The sequence below is a fragment of the Bombus bifarius genome, unplaced genomic scaffold (genome assembly GCF_011952205.1).
Source record: "Bombus bifarius isolate JDL3187 unplaced genomic scaffold, Bbif_JDL3187 scf7180000009351, whole genome shotgun sequence".
Classification (NCBI taxonomy): Eukaryota; Metazoa; Arthropoda; class Insecta; order Hymenoptera; family Apidae; genus Bombus; species Bombus bifarius.
The window spans coordinates 92589-115911 of record NW_022885065.1 but is presented as its reverse complement, the minus strand read 5'-3'; the positions used below and the strand labels follow the sequence as shown (position 1 = coordinate 115911).

The 23323-nt window shown below is 39.8% G+C and overlaps 1 protein-coding gene across 1 annotated transcript in view; it reads right to left on the bottom strand.

The window, feature by feature from the left end:
* Window positions 1-7414: 7414 nt before the first annotated feature.
* The window catches only part of LOC117215106 (odorant receptor 22c-like), a 38355-nt gene continuing 22446 nt past the window's right edge, over window positions 7415-23323 (bottom strand). The window contains exons 2-6 of the mRNA XM_033461538.1: window positions 8672-9078; window positions 8497-8596; window positions 8332-8433; window positions 7572-7727; window positions 7415-7486 (exon numbers count right to left, since the gene is read on the bottom strand). Coding sequence (XP_033317429.1) covers window positions 7415-7486; window positions 7572-7727; window positions 8332-8433; window positions 8497-8596; window positions 8672-9078 — 837 coding nt within the window. The remainder of the gene's footprint in view (window positions 7487-7571; window positions 7728-8331; window positions 8434-8496; window positions 8597-8671; window positions 9079-23323) is intronic.

Genomic DNA, 23323 nt, shown 5'->3' with positions numbered 1-23323 from the left:
CTGGTTACACGCCATTCGAACTCACATTCGGACACCAAGCCAATCTTCCCTCCACAATATCCAAGAATCCCCAACGCACATACGCAGACGAAGTCACGTTCCGCAAAAAGGAATGGGACTCTAGACTCCGACACGCTCGCGAAACATTGATCAAAAGTAAACAGCGATATCAGCGCGATCAAAAACGTAAAATTATAAAACCTCAATCAGTTTTCAAAGAAGGAGACACTGTTTTAATACATAACGATCATAAAAGGCATAAACTTGATGTGGAATGGTTAGGACCGTACACGATTGATAAAGTATGTACTCCATACTATCTGATTCAAGACAAAAAGATACACGGTAATCGTTTAAAACCTTACTTTCCAGGTCGACGCTCCTCTTTGCCGGAATAGTATCCGCGCAAATAAATATTACACCATTAGAAGGAAACTCTGTATTCGTAGAAAACATAGGAAAAGGATATTTATACAGCGACACTGCCAATGTAATAGTAGGATTAGACACTAGCGACATATACGAACAGATAAGCGCAATAGAATCATATAAATTAACGATAGACTCACGTGCAATCAGCAAACAATACGTCGAAGAGTTAGGCGGATTACAAAATCGCATCAATAACCTAAAACAACTCGCAAACCACTTGAAAGCGTTAACACATACCCGGAGCACACGAGGTTTGCTTAACATCATAGGTTCCGTATCGAAAAGTCTGTTCGGGACTCTCGACGATGATGATCCTACGCTCATAAACAAAAATATGGACAAACTATTCGATGATAATAATAAAATCAAGACCATAATAGCTAATCAAACAACACTTATTAGAAAAATTGTAAACTCAGAAAACCTAAACCACTTAGAGAGATCATATAGTGATATATTAAAATTACAACAGCAGGCAAATATCGATAGATCTATGCTTAAGATGATCATGAAAGTCGACACCGCGATGCAAACTTTGCACTTCCAATTAGATGAAATACTTAACGTCATGATATTAGGCAAACAAGGAATAATTAGTCCACAAATACTTGACCCCAATGAATTCATAGAAATTTACGCCAAGGCAATAGGTAGCCAGATGTACAACACCGCGATTTCTGCCAAAACCGAACATTTTCAATTCATACTCGACATCAGTGATCTTAAAATCTTCACAATAGATGACAAAATATTTTTCAAAATCATAGTACCTTTAGTCTCTAACACAGAATGAAACATATTACAAGTATATCCTATCCCGAGTAAAAGAAATGGAGTATTTTTGGCTCCAGTAGTCGAACATCAGATATATTTAACTTCAGGTCTTTCATTTATAAACGCTGATATCGAGTATTTCAACAAACTTTGTAAGAATCGAGCCGGAACCACTATATGCAAACAAACACTACCAATCCATGACAGAAATTCAAAAACCGATTGTCGCAGCGAAATAATAAATTTCAAACCACACATTGAACATTGTCGAATAACTGTACTTAAGATTGAAGACATTAGCTTTATACCGCTCAAAACTAGCAACTGTTACATTGCGATACCAGCAAATCCGATAGAAATAGACACAATTTGCCAAACGAAACATACCTTACAAAAACTTGACAAGCCTTCCATCATAAGAGCTAACACTTCTTGCGATATATTGTACAAAGACGAACACATGCGTATAGGCGAAACAAAAAACGAAGTCATATACGAAATCAAAACAAAAACCCTAGCGCTCAAAACAAACGATAGTTTCACTCATCTATTAGATAAACTCGAGCGAGCACCGAAAATAATAGATAATTTACAAGGCTATAAAACAACGATGGATAAAATAGGCGACGAGATAGAAACTCTCAATTTCGAACACAGAATTAAAAATATACAGTATTGGGGACTAACCACGCTCCAGATATTAGGGTACATAGCATTAGGCATACTAGGTATATATGGATTAAACAAAATAGGAGTATTCAAATGCATCAGGAAATGTATACCGAACAAATTATGTATCAATTTATTTTGCTGCCGAAATGAAACTGTAATCAACAGCCACAATGCGACAGCCCCACCAGTACCACTCACCCTGCGCTCAACACCCAACATCTATATTCCAACCAACACATACCACTCAGATGAAGAGGAGGAATCAGCTGTAATTTTCAAGCCACGTCAAGTCCGATTCCACAAAAGTTTTCTGAAGAAAACTTGAGGGATCAAGTTCAATCTAAGAAGGGGGGAATGTCACAGACGAAATTCGAGCAACTGTATATAACAAACCGAAATTCCGAACGCCTTATCGCGTGTGACCGTCCGGTCAGCACCCGTTCTCAGCCGCCTGAGTGGCATTCGATCACTCCAGCCGTTCTCCGAATTTTACACTAAGTATAAACAAAACCTTCTCCCACTCCAACGAATGGAAGAATATAAATGCTCCCTTCAAAATCATCCAGTCAGTCTAATAAAAAAATTCTTAACTAATCCAAGTATCGAAAGTGTATCATCGCGAACCGAAAAAATTGTATAAATTGAGTAAAAAATAAAAAGAACTTAATCTCCTTTTCGGAAATTAACAAGTTCCTTACTTTTTACCTTAATTTTACACGACATCGTCAGCGTTCCGGCCGATATGCCTACTGGACGAGGTCGGTAAACTACTCGGGAGGGTAGTCGCCGCCCGCTTGGAACGACACATAGCGGGCCAAGTGCCAGGTTTGCACGAAAGCCACGGCTTCCGGAAGGGGCGCTTGACGATTGACGCGGTCAGACGCGTACGAGCGATTGCGGAGGACATGGTCTCCCGGAAAGGCGTGGCACTGGCGGTTTCCCTGGACATCGTCAACGCGTTCAACACCATGCCATGGGACAGGATAGTGACGGCCCTGGAGCACTTCTAGGTTCCCAGCTACCTCGTCCGATTGATCCGAGCCTACCTCGACGACAGGTGGGTGTGTTACACCAGTAAGGAAGGAGAGGAAAAGCGATCCGTCGAGCGTGGCGTCCCGCAGGGCTCGGTGCTGGGCCCCATACTATGGAACGTTGCGTACGACGAGGTACTGCGATGCCCGCTACCCCCAGGCGCGGCCATGATATGCTATGCGGACGGCACCCTAATCCTGGTCGAGGGTCGTGGCTGGCACGAGACGCTGCGCATTGGCGAAATCGCAACGGCCTGTGCGACCCGTGCCGTGAACGAACTGGGCCTGAGAGTCTCCCCTGCGAAGTCGGAGGCCACCTGGTTCTTTGACAGGAAAAGGCGAGGGACACCACCGCCCGGCCTATGCATAAACATGGCGGGTGAAACCGTCCGGGTGGGATCACAGATGAAGTATCTGGGACTCACCATCGACAGCCAGTGGACGTTCGAGCCGCACTTCGACTCACTGATCCCGAAGGTGTCAGCGGCTGTCAATGCCCTGTGCGGCCTACTACCGAACATCGGCGGGGACGGAGACGCGGTGCGCCGACTTTACGAGGGCGTCGTTCGGTCACGAGTGATGTACGGGGCCCCAGTATGGGTCGACGACCTGATGGCAAGCCGTCGCAGCATTCTGCTCCTGAGAAGTCTGCACAGAGTGACCGCCATCAGAATCATTAAGGGATACCGGACGGTGTTTCACGCGCCGGCGTCCACCCTAGCCGCGCCCCCCCCCGTGGGAGCTGCGGGCGCTGGCGCTCAAAAAGAGATACACCCACCGGAGAGAATGGCACCCGGGAGAAGACCCTACCGAGCAGGCGGCTCCAAACGACACAGGAACAGCCGAGGAGGATACATGGAACCTGTGGCGATCCCAACTGATCAACGGGAGAAGCGAACATCGAGGCGCGGAAGCGGTCCTACCAAACTGGGAGGCATGGAGGAGCCGCCACGGCCTCCCACTCACATTCAGGATGACACAAGTGCTCACCGGACACGGCGTGTTCGGCGAGTTCCTGAAGAGAATAAGGCGAGAGACGACAGACATCTGCCACCACTGCGGAGAGGGCAGGGACACAGCGCAGCACACCCTGGAGCTCTGTCCGGCGTGGGAGCTGCCCCGCTACACCCTGCGGCACGCCATAGGAGAAACGCTGACCCCCTCAGCGATTGTAGAAGCGATGTTGAGAGGGTCACAGGAATACGAGGCCGTCCGCCTCTTCTGCAAGCGAATTATGCTCGCGAAGGAGCGTGCGGAAAGGGAGAGAAAGAAAAACTCTCACCCCTGCAGGATAAGACGATGGAGAAGGATGGCAGTCAGACGACCCAGAGCCGCCCCGCCACCACCCCAACGGACTACGACCAGAAGAAGTGACAGCGCTAGGGGCAACGACCTCCCCCTAACGCCTACTCAATAGCCGGCTCGAACAAGAGAACGCGAGAAGGGAGTGCAACTGAAGTTAATTCATAAGAGGTTCCTGGAGCACCCCTGTCACACGCATAAGATGGTCATCGTGAAGTTTTAGTCGGTAGGAGTCCGACACTACTCTGCTGTTACGCGATTATTGCAGCAGCGGAGTGTCCATGAGGATTTCTCCACGTACAAAAAAAAAAAAAAAAAAGAAAGGGTCAGACTCGACTGCTTCAACTACTTCGGACCTGGCACGGTCCTTCGCGTTCCTGATCTCCTTTTGTAGCGAGCGCCGTAGCACGCGGTACGCTTGGTAGCGCACGGAGACTTCTTCTTCGTCGCGTCGTTGCCAGTGTCACGTAAAGTTGGTACTTGGATTGTAGTAAGAAGGCTGAGTCGTAACCCAGCTACTAATTTTCCTTTATAAAACTTTATTATAAATGTTAACACTTACAAAATAATACCGAACCGGAGAAAAGGGGTTGTATGAGTACAGTAGTACTAGAAGAAGAACAAGAACTGCCCGAGCTGGGCGAAGTCTCGGTTTATATACGTTTTGGTTTTAGGATGTTGAGGGGCTAAGTGTAGGTTATGATGTGGAAAAGTGTCCGAAGGTCGGGGGTCCATATCCTATCTCTGATGTGGACTAAGGTGTGTCACAGCCTTGGTGTATGCTATGATGATAAGGTGGTGATGTGTCCAAAAGTGTCCGAAGGTCTGCAGTCGATGTCTTATCACTGATGTAGGTTGAGATGTGATTGATGTCACACCAGCATCGGGCCCTCAGGTACCGTCTTCGGGTTCGGACACATCTCGCCCCCAGCTCCGCGATGTCGGGAGTCCACCAACACATGGCTCTGCTTCGCCCGGTGTCCAGCGTGGTTCGCGGCATGGACGTGTCACATATGGCCGTCATGACTCGGCGGAGGTTCTCGGCCTCCTCCTCCACGCTTGTTTCCGTCGGAGTCGTCGAGGCCTCCCAGTTCCAGGCAGCCACTATTGCGGCCGCTCGATGCAGATCGTCGTCCCTTTCCTTGATTTTCCACCTTAGTGGGGTGCTATCCTAAACTGACGATACTACAACATCTACTGCCTGATTTGCTTCGACCGAATTTCTACTCAGCTTGTCCACTACTTCGTTTCTTTCAACGTACTTGTAGTACCTAATTGCATAATTGAATTCCGAGAACCTGATAAATCATCTCTCAATATACAGATTAAAATCTAAATTTAATATCTACATTTAATCTAAATCTAAATTTAAAATCTAAAATTAATTGCTATAATAAATACCACGCTTAAATTTCTTTCTTTTTAACTTTTTCTGCATGAAGGGAACGTTCGAAAGATTAATATTTTATAGTGCAACCTGTATTCGGTGTATGATCAAGTTCTTACAATATGTTTCTTGAGTAATAAATTTTGAATAAAAAGTTGGTAAGTACATATTCTTATGCTAATAAACAGTTGTAATCTTCTAAATATGGATTACTCATAAAATAACTGTTGCATATTATTCGTTTTTAATGAATACAAGATTTGAAAAATTTTTCGATCACGTTAAATGATTTAAAACGTTTTATGTGTCAAGTCTATTACATATTTATATACATATCATCTCATTGTAAAGATAATTTAATGTAGAATATTGTGTACTATTGTACTTCTCTAATTTATAGTATTATATTAGAGATACTATAATATTATTATTATTATTTCAAATGTAACTAACAATCCATTTTTCTAATGTAATCAAGGCGATAATGAAGTAAAATAAATTTTATAATAAGCATTAAAGAAGTGAGCGCGGTCCACATTATATCATGTTTTATTAATCGGAAAGATCTCACCAGTATGTTTAAAAAACATTCACACAAAAACAAGTAAAATTAAAGAAGTTATGACAGTATTATTAATTATTATGCCGTGAAATCTCGTTAAAAAATCACGTCGCGTGTCGCACCGTGTTCGACCTCTCGCAGAGAGACGCGGACGCGGTAGAGCACGCCAACGAGAGTCGTAAATTCTCGTTACGATACGATGACGATGCCATGAATCCGCCGATCTTCTATTTCGATTAAGATAATAGGAGTGGTTGGAATGATTATAACACTGAGTTAAGTGGTTAAATATACACTTTATTCCAACAACCTTTCCTCGAAGCATACAAGGTGAAGAGATGACTAACAATTTGAAATGTATGAAGTTATGTTTTGTTCGCGAAGGCGGTATTTATACTCAACTAACGATGGGTGCTGGTCGCCCACCAACGGTACTTGGCTTGTGGAGATGACCGTTGAACATAGGAGAAACTCGCTTTTCCCATTTTTTACCAGATGGAGCAATAACTCTAAGGAATTTCTCGATTTGAAAAATGTTTTGTAGTAATTAAGGGTCTCGACGGTAAAGTAAAAAATGTTTAATTTCATGGCCGTTCTTTAGGATTATTGCTGTCCGACTAATTATATTTGTACAGTTGGTGGCCGTCTTGTTTGATGGATGGATTCTGGTTTATGTAGAGGGTAACGGGACGTAACATAACTTATGCTTGACTGGCTCCGACCAACATAACAGAGGCATAGGAGTAACGTATACTTAGATATAGGCAGAGTAGACAATGCGAAGAGCACCCCACACTAAGTATCCTACAATCAAATTGTTAACAATAAACCCTTTCCATCCGAAATTTGAAATATAACATTGCTAATAAACAGTAAAATATCGACGTGACTTAATTTCATTGTTCCTCAGATTCTTAATTAAAAGATGATTAGCAAACCTCGGCAGTTGTTACACGCTTTTTTTCATAAAGATATTATTATTCCAACATACACTTTATACATTCCTAAATGCATCTCAAAATACATAGTAAGTTTACAATATTAGAAATAATGAAGCGGGTCAAAGGAAGTATTGCAAAACCTTTTGTTTTAAACCGATAATGATATGAACATCGATTTCTCTTGAATAAAAAGAAATTATAATCTTGATATATGTTCATCTTTGTTGATATGTTATTGGTAGCGGAATTAGTTCCTCTTTTTCAACCATGATTATTACAATAAAGGCTTCTCCATATTATTAGAAGATGATATTTATTGTGCTGAATTATTTACTGACAATAAGATGCGCAAAGAGGTGAAGATGGAGAAAGCATTGGACAGGTACTGAAATAATACGAATTTAGTATTTGTTATCTTTGAGTAATTCATTCAGTATAATTATTGACATTCGAATTTTAACTTGCTTTACCGAACAATAATAACGCAAAGAAAGTTCTGGCACTAGATAAGTGATGGAAATAATCACTGGTTTTTTATATACCAATACGTTTAGTAGATACTTTTGCATTTCTAAAGTCTGTTCATACCAAGCTATGTCGTACACACTCTGTGATACGTTTGCGCTCTAAATATCATGGAAGATTGACTGAGTTTAGGAAAATATAACCCATAGAATACATACAGTCAGTTACGGAAGTTTACATATACCTCGAATTTTGTACATCTGACTTACTAAAAAAGTTGAAAATGTACTTTGTCACAAAATTATTTGTATTTAGCTATTAATACAATCTATTATTAACGTATTTTTAAAAAGAATTTTAAAGGCCAAAACATTTAACTCATAAAAATCTTGGGTTAAATCTACATCAGAAATTATAAAACTTTTAACTTTTTCAATGTCAAAGAAGGCAGTGGTACATTATGGATGTTTATGTCAGGGATCTATTGGACCTACAAGATATTAGTATAATATTAAGCCTATTTTTATTATTACATGTAAATATAACAGATGTATGTAATTCTGCAACGTTGTATTTTATAGGATTTTATATTTCTTTTTTTCTTATTAAAGATGAAACCAAATAAAGTGTGTTACAGTTTTACAATATGTTTTAATCTGTTAAAAAATTCATACAGAACGTTTTTAGTATAATATTTCATATTTAAGGTGTGTATGTAAACTTTTGTGATTGACTGTATAAATGATATTATAAAACATGATTTACCATATCCTTCATGTGATCGGCTGGCCACGCGTACATATAAACTTCCGTGAGTACAGTGAGACATGCGGCCATGAACTGCATTTTTACAATTAATGGTGGGTTCTGCTTGTAAATTGCATTATAATTTAGCTACGTTGTATGTTTAATATCGTAAGTATGACTTACCATGAATACTATAATACAAGACAAAGTTATAGTAAATGTTGTTACTATTGTAGTATAAAGTATTAGGAAACGAAAAGAATTGATCACTTCGTTTGCATATCTATAATAAAAATCCATTTACGATAAATGAAAATATACTGTTTAGCCTATATGTCGTGGAAAATATAACACTTACCTCCTTAAAAGTAATTGTTTCTTTACGCAAGTGATCACCATATCAATATTTGAACTTTTTTTGAATTCCACGGCCAAACATTCGAATCTTGCAGCCGTAAACCAAAGTAAAAGCGCACCAGATATGCATAGACATATATTTGCAGCGCATTGACAGCAAACAAAAGATTGATGCAAATATATTATAGCATTTACAGGCGTATAATTAACGTTAAATGGATATTCTGCATCTAATGGAAAAGAAGTTGACAAGATTACTGGTCCTAGCAAAAAGGTAGTCACAGTCACGTATGCGAATAACATGCAACTTCCGTAAAGGATGCTACATTTTGCAATATACTTGCAGAAAATTTCTCTTTCGTATTGTTGCGCCTCTTTGACATAGGTCACCATTTCTCCGATTACACGCTGTAACCCATAGTGAAAATATATACTCGTGTAGTGACGAACATACAGGGTCTGTACAAGATAGGACATAACAAGGATCGGTCCGATAAAAGGAATAACATATAAAAGCGGATACGACATAATTCCTTATGAAAATATAAGAAAAAGATATAGAATAAAATTTTTGTAACGTTACGTTCCTTCGACTGGCGTATAACGCGTGTCGTGTTTTTATAAATGAAATAAATAAAATTTATAAATGAAAAAGATTCTATTTTATTAAGTACAAAATCGTTGAAAATGTTATCCTTGTTGTCGGATACATAGCTGTGCCTGTCTAATTGTCGCAGCATGAACCTTAGACAACGTATTTCATTTACAATTCCTCAAATGCGTGATTAATTACTCATACTAACTGATTCCGACTTCCGATATCTGCACTATGCACTTCTTCTGTAATGTGTCTTTACAAATAAAAGTCTTAGATGTATTAGAAGGCGTATTAGATGTGGAAACTTCGAAGGTCAGACGATTGTTCCTTCATCGCCTATTCAACAACGATAATTATCGTTCAGAAGTCCTCTTAGTACATTGCACTATCACGCACTATCAGCACTATCATGGTGGAAGATCAGTCGTTGTCGAATACGATAAGGCACATTGTCTAACAATGTTGACAAGTCCTCACGAAGAAAATTTCAGTAAATCTATTCCGTTAGAGAATATAGCAAAATGTACGGTCCGATTATGCGATTACTGACTATTCCAATCCAAATGTTAACACTCAACTTTCCTGGAAATGAGTTTCTCGTGTTTCATAAGAAATTGTGAAGGACTATAGATTTGTATTATGGACCTTAAAAGCACCATCTCTATAGAATTGTGGACATATGCATATGTCATTTGTCCATAAAATGTACGACATAAATTGTGGATTACTATTATGTTGTTCAAATAAACCAATGCGAAAATGCCATTCGTGGTACGTCATCACTCATGCATGCACAATGCATACACTCGTGTTGCATGATACAGGTACATTCTATCATCATGTAATATGCAACGGATGGTCTTTTCAATGACGTCATAATTATGACACAATGAAGTTACACTAATTGCAGAACTGTTGTCAATATTTTCCAAAACATTGTCTTCGATAAGTGTTCGTCGACAGACACGACCGCAATTTCGACGCTAAGATACGAAAGATTCAAGTTCTAGACGACTTTGCCATATTCCTTGAATAGTTCCTATACCTGGAACACGCCGATTAGGATATCGCTCTCTATAGTAGTGAACAGTACGAGTTAGAACAGTTACAAGTTCTTAAAGAACAGATCACGTTGACGCAATTTATCTAGTCTTGTAACTCATCATCGTGTATTTGAACGAAAACTGATCGGCATAGGTTACGAATTATATGTCACTCGACGGATCGTAATTTTGCCATAACAGCGTGGAAACGCCGCGAACTTCTAAACTTGATTTTCTTGAAAACTAAATTGAGAATAAAACAAATTTATTCTATGTTTTCTTCTGACATGTCATAAGCTTCTACATGTCATTCTGACGGATCCTGTATATTAACGAAACTATAGATTTAGAATTTTCAATCAGTATCTTTCAATTAACTTAAATATTAATAATACAACAGCAAATAACTTTAATGTCATTTTTTAGGGACACAAACTTACGAATAATTACTTATTTACTTTTGAAAATCTTCTAAAATGGTCTTAAGGCCAGGAAAAACAAGTCTATATGGAAAAATTTAATAGAATCTAAGCGATGAAGAACACAGTAATCCTCAAATCAAGGATATTGTGGTAAATTTTTAAATGGCAATAACCAATAAACGAATCCTCAAATGCAATTTTTGGATTGTTCATTTTATGTTACACTAGCTACTCGCCCGCACAGTATTTATTTTTATGGTAATATATGTTTATTACCTTCTGTTTGAACAGCATTTAGAAATTGAATTTCGGAATACATATTTATCTATCTCTGATGAGGAGTTCATATGTTGAATTTTACGTCCTAACTTTAGAAATTCATGGGATATGGGTATGCTTTAAAAAAACCTACCCCGTTTTACCTTTTTAGGACAAATATTTCCAAAAGTCCTGTCTCATTTTATGTCTACGTTATAGAAGAAGTATGCTCTTCAAATCTCGCTTTTTTAGTTACAACGATTTGGACTGGACTTTCATGAGTGAATCAGAAACTTTTGTATTTTGTATTTTGTATTTTATATTCATGTTATGATTAAGATTAGAGGCGTGAAACGAATCTTCATTTGGATTACACATTGTCGTTATGCAACAGAGAAGACATTGACTAGTGTAAATACGATTATTACAGAATTTGACAAGTAACCGTGGTAGTTAGATACTCGAGAAGCTAATGACAATGATCCCAGGTTCAATAACGAATCCGCGGTCAACGGGATGATAGATGTACGTGCGCACAAAATCTAAGTCAGACTCTTTGTTAAAACGTGGAATATCCACCGAGCGTAAGGACGCTAAGTAACTCGCTAGTACGACCTCACGAGAGAATGACTTTCCGTCGCGATGATGCTGCAGAGGGAAACAATGATGAGGTGTGTGTAAGGACACGAGATCATCGGATTCGTCGAGGATAGCCTTCGTTCAGAAAGTGAGGGAAATTGACGTTGCTGTTAATTGGTCAATTTCCATGTTAGTGGCTACAAAAGGATGCTAGCCGTCCTTGAAGGAAGGTTGCCAGTGGGAAGCATCATTCGTTGAAAAATAGATCTCCCCTATCTTCCCGTAGTTGGGACAAAGACTGTTTGTCTGTTTGAAGGACTTTAGGTAACTGGATCTTAGTGTTTATAACGGCCCTCGGGCTAGCTGATCACGTACTGTGGAGACGCGTCGGCATCTGGTAACCATCATACCCGAAGAATAGGGTCTGCGTATGGCTAGTCACGGGATGGAAACCGTTGGAATGTTTACTGTCGCGTGCCGCTACAAATATTTCTTTTAAGGAGAGCTATAGAATTACTTCATACCTTCGTCAGACAAAGCACTTATCCCGTGACCGCGGCTACGTTCGGCGACTGGTTGTCGCCTCGAACCCAAGCTCAATATCACAAATCTCGAACAAATACAATCGGATTGAATGACGACAATTGCTTAATTACGGCTATGGTAGAATCTAGATTACAGTGTTAAGGGATTTTCCCAAAATTCCAAAGGGAAGGTTCCGGTGTCCTTTCGTCTCCGACATATATTATATCCGATTTCACTAGCCCCTGATTCATTCGTACGATTCGAAATACCACATATACATATGTGACATGTCTGCGTACGAATCCACGCTCAAGTATACACAGAAAACCTGTAGACAACAGACTTTAGCATAGATGAAAAAAAGAAATTATACAGGACTGTCATAATGCGACATCTGAGAATAAAACAATTGAGAAAGTAAAGATATTGGCTCGACGAAAAAACTTAGAGAAGGATGTTCTTAATTACTTAAGGAAATGAGATTTATATCAACGATACTAACTGATCAAAATACGCGCAAAGGAACAAGCTATTGTTACCGAAATACCGAGTGAATCAAACGAGTAATCTCCTTCAACAAAAGAATAAATGGAAATAAATATATTCTCTACATTCAGGACTGCCTTCTAATATATTTAAGTCTTTTTCTCTAATTTTTTTCTTTAATTCTACTTTTATCCAAAACGGATTCGATTATTGATTACTCGAGCATAACATTTATACTTTTAGATCCTCAAAACATTACTACTTATTAATCTCTATAACTTACTAATCAAAGCGCGAGCCTAATTTCACAATTAATTTATGCATTTGAAGATGCTTTTAATATAAACACATACATTGCATTGCAATACAGACTATTGCTTTCCATTTCCAAAGTCACGGTGCTCTCGACAGAACACATGCTATTATAAAAGAGTTCATACGAAGCTTTTTCACTGACAAATCAGAACAATGGGATTCATTGTATTTTTTCTTCTACTTATAATTATCAAGATTGAATCTGAACAATATCAGATGTTGATCTGAACATACGAATCAGGAAGAAATTATACAGCGGAACAATTATAGGAGAACGGTATTTATTAATAGCGTTCGTAAGTATGTGTCCTGGAAAATTGAGCAAAATTGAAACAGGACACCTTCGAAGCGATTCGAATATTTTTAATACTGCGATTATCGGTCATCACTTCGAACATTATTCAATACTTAACTCATTTGAGACCGCTGACACAGATTGTGAATTATAGCCTTCTCTATATAGTTACCGACGATTCGATGTCTCAGATTGTAATCAAGAAATTCACTCCGTTAGATTAATAAATTGCACACAAAGATGTCTAAAGCACGAAATAGTCGTTGATTATAAAACCAAATAATAAATGAACATTCCACATCCGTGGACATCAATTTATCTAAAAATAAATTATAATTGCAATTGCGTTTTGTTGAGTATAAACTTGTCAAAATATTCCGGTCTCGAATGTATTGAAACTCAGGAAAGTATTGGAAAATTTGAAATTTTGAATTTTGATAGAGCTTAAGTCAAATTAATTTTTACATACAGGCAGTTCGGCTACAGATGCAAAAATATTTAAGGAACGATTCTCAAAGCCAAAATAAGATGATAATCGAGAATAGAAGAATTGCGTTTTCGGTATTGTTTTTTAGTTATTGACAATTATATATCTGTGCGTTTAAATATTTCTGTGCGTGAGCAAACGGATGATTGCAGGCCGTCTCGTAAAAGTAGCAACAGTGTCATGTATGTTCAAGATTTGGAGTGGTCGCCTGGTAATTGCCGCGACGACATGACCACCAGACGCGAGCCTCGGGTAGGACGACCGTCAAGGGTACCGTAATGCGGACCCATCATAAACAGTGGGCCTATTGTACAGTCCAGGTACTTTAGGACCTCCCGGAAGAAAACCCATAAAATACGAAATTGCTTTATTTTTATGCTACATCTCAGGAAGACCGGACACGCGGGTTTTCCCCAAGTGTAAGGTCACCCGCGCGTGAACCTTCACGAAGGCAGCCAGTCCATCCTAAAACATACGGCTTTACTCAATGACCAAGTAGGAACAGACCTGGGACACACCCACGACGAACCTTCCGCTACAACAGCAACATCCCCAAGACTCACTCTTACAGCAGTATTCGAAGAGTCAACACTTACCAGTATTCAGTCAGTGAACAGTATATTTAACAGGATAATCAGTAAACTTACGGACAGTGTATTCAGAGTAGTAAGTGGAATTTAGTAACTTAAAGACAGTTGTAATCAGAGTATTGAGTGGAATAAGTAAGGTGAACTAAACCTCGCTCTTTACATTTATTATAATCCTCCACCTTGGGCGCTAATAACGTTCAAGGCTCGCGATAAACAACCGATCAGTTGCCACCTGATTGGTCGTTAGTAAGTTGTACGTCGCAACAATGTAAACTTGAGGGTTGGATGATACAATAAAATAACCGAGTCCTAACATAATTATTAATTTTGTTTTAATTACACTTTATTAAAAATTCAGCAATCAAACTGGAATACACACTGAATTAACATAAATCACAATTCACTCCAACCACGTTATGTAAAACTTAGTTACAATGATACGTTAAGTACGCGACTGTTATAGATGGTAGAGACCGGTAAAGATACGTTGACTATTCTAAGGACACAGAATTTTTTTTATCTATTTATTAAAATTACAATCAATTCTCGCGTTGAGAATTTTCAGTAATTCTTCTGGCGTGGCGCAGTGACATGCCTGATTATTTATAATAAGTTAATACTTATTATAGATAAGTATAATTTATAAGTAAGTATTATAAATAAGTAAATATTACTTAATTTAGATAACTAATTGAATCTAGCGTTTCGGTCTAGCGGGTAGTGCCTCTTCAGCCTGCGAATCTGATCCGTCGTATCAAGTAGTCCAGTGATTAGGGGGTTTCGGTGTTTGTTGACTCTTTTGCTATATCTGTCGCTATATTTTGCTATTTCCTCTTTGACTGTGGGTATCTTGAGGTTGCGATGAATTGTTTCGTTGGTAACGTACCAAGGTGCGTCTATTAAGGATCTTAGCGTTTTCGATTGGAAGCGTTGAAGTATTTCAATGTTGGAGTTACTTGCTGTTCCCCATAGTTGGATTCCGTAGGTCCAGACAGGTTTTATTACGGTCTTGTAGAGGGTAATTTTATTCTGTATGTTTGGTTTGGAGCGTCGGCCCGTGAGCCAATAGAATTTTTTTAGTCTGTCCTTTAGTTGCTTCGTTTTATCTGAGATGTGTTTTTTCCACGTTAGTCTCTTGTCCAGGGTCATGCCCAGGTATCTGACTGAGTCTCTGCTAGGAACTGTTGCATTGTTGATGGTGATCTGGGGGCTGGTTTGCTTTCGGAGCGTGAAGGTTACATGTGTGGATTTTTTTCGTTGATTTTGAAGCCCCATTTATGAAACCACTTTTCCATGGAGTCGAGACTTCGCTGGAGAATGGATGAGGCTATTACCGGGTCCGCCTGGGTAGCTAATAGCGCTGTGTCGTCAGCAAATGTTGATATTGTTATCTCGTTTGATATAGGTTAGTCGGCAGTGTAGATGGAGTACAGTAGGGGTCCGAGGACACTACCTTGGGGTATGCCCGATTCTATTGGGAATGTTGCGGAAGTGGCGTCTAGGCATTTAACCACGAATTGTCTATTGGTTAGGTAGGATTTTAGGATGGAGTAGTAGGAGTCAAGTAAGATCTTTTTAAGCTTGTAAAGTAGCCCTTCATGCCATACTTTGTCGAATGCCTGTTGGATGTCTAGGAAAACCGCTGAGCAATATTTTTTCTTTTCGAGTGTTTGGCTCATCGTATGAGTTAAGCGGTGGATTTGCTCTACTGTAGAATGATGTTTTCGGAAGCCGAATTGGTGATCTGGGAGTGTTTTCAAGTCCTCTAGGAGTGGAAGGAGTCGATTCGTGAGCATCTTCTCGAATAGTTTAGACAGGGTAGGTAAAAGACTGATTGGACGATAGGAGCTGGTTTCATATATCGGTTTACCGGGTTTAGGGATGAGGGTAATCAGTGTGATTTTCCAGGCCTTAGGATAGTGTTCAAGGCGAAGGATAGCATGAAAAATCGATGTGATGATTGCGATCCCTTTGTGGGAAGTTTCTTGATTGCCTATTAGGTCGTGTCCTGCTGCTTTCTTGGGGTTTAGGCGACTGATTGTTCCTATAGTCTCTGCAGAGGAGAAGGGTTCGATAGGAGAGGACATTTGGAAGGGGGTGTGCAGGTATTCAGTAACGTCCGCGGCGGCTTTGGGGGAATGGGGTTTGAATACTTTTGACAAGTGTTTAGCAAACAGGTCGGCTTTTTCTATAGGGCTTCGCGCCCATCCACCTTGCGGACGGCGGATAGGTGGAATTATTTGTGGGGGGCGTGTGAGTTTCCTGGAGGCCTTCCATAGTGAGTAGTTGGAGTCGGCTGTGGGTGATAAACTGGCGAGATATTTTTGGAAACAGTCGTTTTTGTAATTTTTTATGGTTTCGGATAGCTTTCTGGTTGCGTTGTTTAGTTTGCGTTTGTCATCCGGTGTTCTATGGGTCTGCCATACGCTTCTTAGTGTATGTTTTTCTGCTATTTTTTTTAATATGTATTGGGGATATTCTTGTTTGCTGTTGGACGTCTTTGTCGGTGTGGAGAGGCGGATTGCGTTTATTATGCTCGTATTTAAGTATTCCGTGGCTGCTTCAATTTGTTCTTTGGTTTTTAGTGAGGTTAGGGCTGAAGTTGAGTGAGTAAAGACTTCCGTAAAGAGCTGCCAGTTGGTGTGTTGGTTGTGAATGGAGCCATTTGGTATATTCTCGATGATTGTTGAACTGACTGTTGCTATCACGGGAGAATGATCAGAGGAGGGGTCAGCAGAGGAGTTGATTTGGACGTGTCTTAATGAGATATTTTTAGTTACGAAGAAGTCCAGAAGGTCGGGTATTTTGTTAGTGTCAGTGGGCCAGTATGTGGGTTTGTATGTGGTAAGGTAGTTGAGGTTGTTGGTTATTATGCTGTTTAACTGGTTTTGGCTTCTTACTATAACCAGTCTGCTGCCCCATTGGGCGTGTTTGGCGTTATAGTCTCCTCCAGCTATGAATCTATTGCCCAGGGTGTCCAGGAAGTTATCAAAGTCTTCTTTGTCGATGGAGTGTCTGGGAGGGCAGTATACTGCTGAAGTGGTGATTTTACCATGACAGTCTTCTATTGCTACGTTTGTTGCTTGGAGGTAGTCGTTCTGGAATGATGGAAGTTCGTAGTGCTTAATGCTTGATTTGATTATGATTCCGGTGCCGCCGTGGGTCTTTCCGCTGGGGTGTTGGGTATGGTAGAATTTGTAACCATTTATTTTCAGATAGTTTTTGTCGGTGAAGTGGGTTTCCGATACGAGCATTACGTCGATTTGCTGGTGTTTTAGAAAGAGTTCTAGTTCAAGTTTGTGTTGCGCTAGTCCGTTGGCGTTCCAGAGTGCTATGCGCCTTGGTTTTATTTTGAGTCGAGGCGTGCTAATTTTTCCACGATGAGTGTTAGTAGCGATAGCAAATTATTTATTTGCTCCGATTGTTTCTCTATTAGCGTTTCAAGCCAAGAGACGTTGTCTGTGTTAGGTGAATTGGGGACACTATTTTGAGAAAGATCCCTTTGGCTATTCTGGTTATTTTGGATGCCTTGTACTGCTTGGGCATAGGAGGTTGAGGTAGTGGTGAATTTAGTAGGACTGGGTATTTGGTTGGTTGAGGGGATTGGGGTAGTCGTGAATTTCGGCGGGCTGGGTATTTGGTTGGTTACCTCTTTTGCTCTGAGTTTAGGGTATTTGTTTGTGTACAGGGTTTTGTAAGCTGAGCAGCCCTTGTAGTTGGCAGGATGGTCACCTTGACAGTGGATGGAGTTCGCTGGGGTTTCCGGTGGTTTACTGCATTTGTCAGTGGGGTGTGTACTTGCACATTTAACGCAGCGGAAAGTATGGTTGCAGTATTTTTGCGTGTGGCCGTATCTTTGGCACCCTTTGCACCCTACCTCTTTTTTGACAAGCGGTGGCTCGAATTTAACTATTGCGTTCAATAGCCGACTGATTTTGTAGATTTCTTTGTTGTTAGGTTTTGGTTTTAGATCTAAGAAGAATAAGGATAGCAGGTCTTTCGAGACTCTATGCCTTATGTTGCTGACGTTGATGACTTGGCCCACTCATGGCCGAGTTTTAATAGTTCGAATTTTAACTCGTCAATGTCTACTGAGTGGTGGATGTTCCGTAGGACCACCCGGAAAGGCCTTTCTTGTTTGAGTTGGTAGGTGTGGAAGTTGGCGTTCAGGGTCCTAAGTATCTTGGTGAGTTTTCTGTAAGCTTCTGGGTTCGTCGGCAGTATTTTTACTTTGTTGTTGTTTATCTTTAAGTTGTAGTCCTCCTTGGAGATATCTCTCTCTAAGGACTTGATCATTGTTTGGATGTCGATGACATCATCAACAAATATTGGTGGGGGAGGGGGGATTCTCTGTGCGTGTTGGTTTGGCGGCGGGTCTGCGATTTCCATGGCGTCGTTTGTGGATTCCAATACGGCGAACCTGTTGTGGGTGTTTATTTGTATTGTTGATTGTTCATTCTGGGTGTCGATCGTGTTTGATTTTGGTGTTTCTATTTTTCGTTTTTTTGTATTATTGGCGTCATTGGTACGGGGGGATCTGCTGCACTTTTGCCACGGAGGAGGTAGCGCGGGGTAGTTGCGAATTTTCTCAGGAGAGCCTGATCGTGATTGCTGGGCCATCATCGAGCTAGTTAATTCAAAATGACTAACTAGTCGTGAGGCTATGAGGCTATTATTCGGGTTTGGGTTAGGTGCGTGGGATTTTCTTCTCCCTAAAGGGTAGGAAACACTTGGCTGTGTTCACCTTCGACGGTTGGGCGGCACGTGTTGTTTTCGAACCTCACTGGGCACTAGAGACACGTCTGCACGCTTCGGCACTCAACAGCGAACTCTCTTACAAATGACGATATTATCATTATGCCTTTATTGTTGCAGTACACCATAATGTCCGAATTGGAAACAATGTTCTTCTTATAATTATTGAAGTGTTCGTCGGAAAATGATGCATTAAAAGATAATATCTTTTATTATTATGAAAATTACGTTTCTTCCATCCTAAAAATTTCCTATATGTAAAGAGGACGATATTGTCAATAACATTTAAGTCCATAAAAAAATCTTCCGAATGTTTATATTAGCGAAGAGAACTTTTTAAAAGAAAATCAGTTCTTCCAAATACTCGTGAACAAACCTCGTAAATAGCAGTGATAAGCTGTATTTACTGATTAATTTTGTTCAGTTACAGAAAAACTACAGAGACATAACGTACTATAATTATGTCAGATCGCAGAGATCACAAACCATTTTTACAATTTTTATGGTAAAACGTGTTTAACGACTTCATTTATATAAAATAAACGATAATAACAAAAGTTGTATTATAATGTCGAAAATAAAAATTTCAGTTTATCTGTATTTTCTAGAATTGCTTGAAGTTCATGAATGTACATGAAAATGGAGTTTACAACAAAAATTAACAATGTAATTTGATGAGATTTAGGTATTTAGTAAGAAACTACATCACATTCGAAATAATGTAAGATAGTTACATAATGTAATAAGGTGAATTTAGAGAAACGTCACGTCCTCCCCGATTTCGATGATTCTGAAATATGATATAGAAACCAATATTTTGAACAACTTTTTCTATACATATAACCGGTGGTCTGCCTTAGTTTCCGAAATATTTGCAAAAAAACTACCGCTACCTTTTTCGTCCGGTCGAGGCGGTCACTCGCTATGTCAATATGATCAGTTGGACAGTAATAATCATAAGGAGCTGTCGTAGAACCAAGTATTTCGATTTGACCGTTAAGATCGTTTAGTAGTATAAAACACCTTCGAGTCAAAATCTTCCTTATGGTTATTGCTCCATCAGGTAAAAAGTGGAGAAATGTGGATTTTCCCATTTTTACCGGGATTTTTACTCGTAAGCGACCGGTGGTGGGACGACTAACACCCAGCAAGGGTTTTCCTCTGCGATAGTGTGACGACGACCATACCCAAATCCACGTCATTCCACAGTTCTGCCCCAGCAGCCGAGCTTAACGGGCGTGTGAAACAGTGCTCCGGAGAAAGTGCGGCAAGTGGGGAAGAGAAAACTACGAACGGTTACGCCTACAGCCAAACGTTGGAAACCCGTGTCCTATATCAAGAAGACTAGCAAACCTACTATGGAAAATATTCCACCGATAAGAATTATAAACAAACAAGAACAATATTACATACACCAAACAATAGATACATTAAAAACAAGTCAAGCAACAAACCAAGGACAGGACTGCTCAGCCACAATAGAAGTTGACATGGAAAACAACAAAGCAACAACTCAACAGGACGAAAGCTGGAAGGTAGCCAGCTATAACAAAAAAAGAAAAATAACAGCCAACCTAGATATGGAAAAGCAGCGAAGGCTGCAAGAATTACCGCTAAGAAACTCCTTCAGCTCGCTAACAGAAGAATCAGACAACGACCCAACAAGCAACACCACAACCCAATCAGCACACATCACAAAACCACCACCAATATTTGTTGAGGCGCAAATAATAGACCCGCTTATCGATCAACTTAACAATATTGTTGGAAAGGATAGTTACACATTAAAACAAACAAAACTATAACAAATAAAAATCCAAACAAACACACCACAAAATTACAGAAAAGTTATAAAAGAATTAAGGGGAAAAATGCCATATACCACACGTACCAGCTCAAAACGGAAAGGACCTACAAAGTAGTTATAAGAGGACTGCACCCAAAAATTAACACAATAAAACTAAGTGACGAATTAGCAAAGAAGGGCCACCAAACAAGAACTATAAACAATATTACAAGGTACGATACGTAGCAACCACTACCGCTATTCCTAATAGAATTAGAATCTAAAAACAACAAGGAAATTTACGATATTAAAAAAATCTTAAACACACTAATCTCAGTCGAGCCACCCAGGCACAAAAAAGACAAGTGTTAACAATATGGATACACTAAAAATTACTGCAACAGGAACCCGGCGTGCGTCAAATGCGCAGAAAAGCACCTAACAGCGAGCTGCCCACACACGGAAAAAATAAACGACGTAAAATGCTACAATTGCGGTGGAAATCACCCAGCGAGTTACAAAGGCTGTCTAGTAAGAAAGCAACTTCAAGGCAAACGTTTTCCGCCGCTTCGTAACAGGACACATAGCAATCTTCACACGCAACAGGACAACACAGAATCTACGTCAACACCAAAAACGCAGCACGCAAGGAACAATAACCACACTAACACCAACACCGCTAGAAACCGAAGCTACGCGCAAGTAGTCAACCGGTCGTCACCCTTGGATAATCAAGAACAGAACAACCACAGCAACGACGCTATAGAAATCAAAGAGTTAATAAAACATTCCATAAAAAACAACGAAATACTCACAAAAATGATAAGCGACCAAAACGAACTCCTCAGACAGCAAACACAATAAATAACAGTCAAATACAATTACTTACTAACATGATGAGCAAAAAATAAAAATAGACACGCTTAAAATAGAAGCCTGAAACTCTAACGGCCTACAACAAAGGACCATAGAAACTAAAACGTTCCTGTATAGCAATAATATCGATATACTACTCGTCTCAGAAACACATCTCACAATAAAAAGCTACATAAAAATACCGCACTACACCATATATGACACCAAACATCCTTCAGGAAAAGCACACGGAGGGACCGCAGTAGTAACAAAAAACGACATTAAACATCACCTACACAGCCAGGTCAGTAAGGAACATATACAAGCAACCACCGTTACCGTACAGACTAACAGCAACCAACTGCAGTTGTCAGCAGTATACGTACCGCCGCGACACAAAATCACAACGTAAATGTGGGAAGACTACTTCCGACACTTAGGTGACAAATAGGGTATATTGCAGCGGGAGACTATAACTCAAAGCACACATTATGGGGATCAAGAATCACCACACCTCGAGGCATAACATTGGAAAAATACATTAGAAATAATAAGCTCAATATATTATCCACAGGAAGACGGACATACTGGCCGACAGACCCGAGCAAAATGCCTGACCTGCTAGACTTTGCAGTTACAAAGGGACTAAACGCAAATAAACTAAACATAGCACCCAGCTTCGAGCTTACCTCCGACCATACGCCGTTAATAACTACATATAGAAACAAACCAATACTTTACAGCAACACAGAGAAGCTACGCAATAGAACCACCAAATGGCAAATATTCAAAGAAATAGTAGAGAGCAAAATCAGCTGCAACATTCCACTGAAAACACCTGAACACATCGATCAAGCAATAACAACATTCACAGAAACTATCCAAGAAGCCGCAAGGGCAACCACTATACCTGGAACAACCAACAGACAAACAAAAACAGTACCACTAGACATCCTCGAAAAAATTAGAGAAAAAAGAAAAGCAAAAGCAAAATGGCAAAAACACAGAACGAAAGAAAACAAAAAACAGCTAAACAAACTCGCAAAAGAAATAAAAAACAAAATAAAAGAGCACAACAACAACGAGTTCACAAAGTTCATCGAGTCACTATCTGCTCACGATAACTACAACTACTCCCCATGGAAAGCACCAAAAAAAAAAAAAAGTAAAGAAGATAATAAAAATGGTACCAGCAATCAGAAGAGCAGATAACAAATGGGCAAGAAGCAACGAAGAGTAAGCTGAAGAATTTTCCAACCACCTATGCGACACATTCACCCCACATAACATCAACAACAGCAACCACAATAGTCATACGGACGAGGATGCGCTAACTACTAGTACACCAACTGACAATCACTACACCATACCCAAAGCAACAGCACAAGAAATCAGAAACATAATTAAGAAAACAAAAAATAATAAAGCACCAGGAATCGACCTAATTAACGGCAAAATCTTGAAAAACGTTCCGCCAAAAGCGATAAGACAAATCACAATAATAGTTAACGCAAGACTAAGAATACAATACTTCCCGAAAACTTGGAAACTGGCACAAATCATAATGATACCCAAATCAGGCAAGGACCCACGCGAAACCAAATCCTACCGACCAATCTCAGTACTTTCGGTGTTCTCTAAGTTTCTAGAGAAAGTAAT